Raw genomic sequence first — 571 nt, 5'->3', positions numbered from 1 at the left:
GGGGGGCGGGGGGGGGCTTTGTGCTTTGTGACCATGCTCGCTCCGCCAGGGGGCGCGCCCGCAAGGCTCCGTGTCTCTCTCTTCACCTCGTGGTCAACGCTGTCCCTCGCGGCGCCCTCCAGCGCGTAGACGTCGCCTGCTCACGCCCCACCCCGCTCACAGCTAGAGACTCACCGCCCTCCGCCAGCGGGTACGGCACGCGTCGCCCGTCGCGACGCGGAAGGAGACGCCGCCCACCTGCGGGAGGTCAGGTCCGGTAAACTTCTCCACACACAAAAGTGGGGGCGCAAGGGCCGGGGCGGCCCTCGCATCTCCACACCCGGACACGGGCAGGAGCCGGCGCGGCACACGCTGTGCAAGGCCCAGAGCTGGCGTTTTGGCGCTGCGATTGGCGGTGGCGGCGACGGAGGAGGTGACGGAGGGGGCGGCGGAAGAGGGAGAGGCGGTGCCAGTGGCGGTGCTAGTGGTGGCGGCGGTGGTGACATAATTGTCGCACTGTGTTTGCCTCTCTCTCTCTCTCTCTCTCTCTCTCTCTCTCTCTCTCTCTCTCTCTCTCTCTCTCTCTCTCTCT

General features: G+C 68.0%; 1 protein-coding gene across 1 annotated transcript in view; it reads right to left on the bottom strand.

The window, feature by feature from the left end:
- Positions 1-83: 83 nt before the first annotated feature.
- Positions 84-571, bottom strand: part of EMIHUDRAFT_457825 (hypothetical protein) — a gene marked incomplete at both ends in the record, with an annotated part of 1,903 nt that continues 1,415 nt past the window's right edge. Inside the window, one exon of the mRNA XM_005776588.1 lies at positions 84-237. Within this exon, the coding sequence (XP_005776645.1) occupies positions 86-237 (152 nt within the window). The remainder of the gene's footprint in view (positions 238-571) is intronic.

This window comes from Emiliania huxleyi (genome assembly GCF_000372725.1).
Source record: "Emiliania huxleyi CCMP1516 unplaced genomic scaffold EMIHUscaffold_277, whole genome shotgun sequence".
Taxonomy (NCBI): Eukaryota; Haptophyta; order Isochrysidales; family Noelaerhabdaceae; genus Emiliania; species Emiliania huxleyi.
This window is presented reverse-complemented; position numbering and strand designations above follow the sequence as displayed.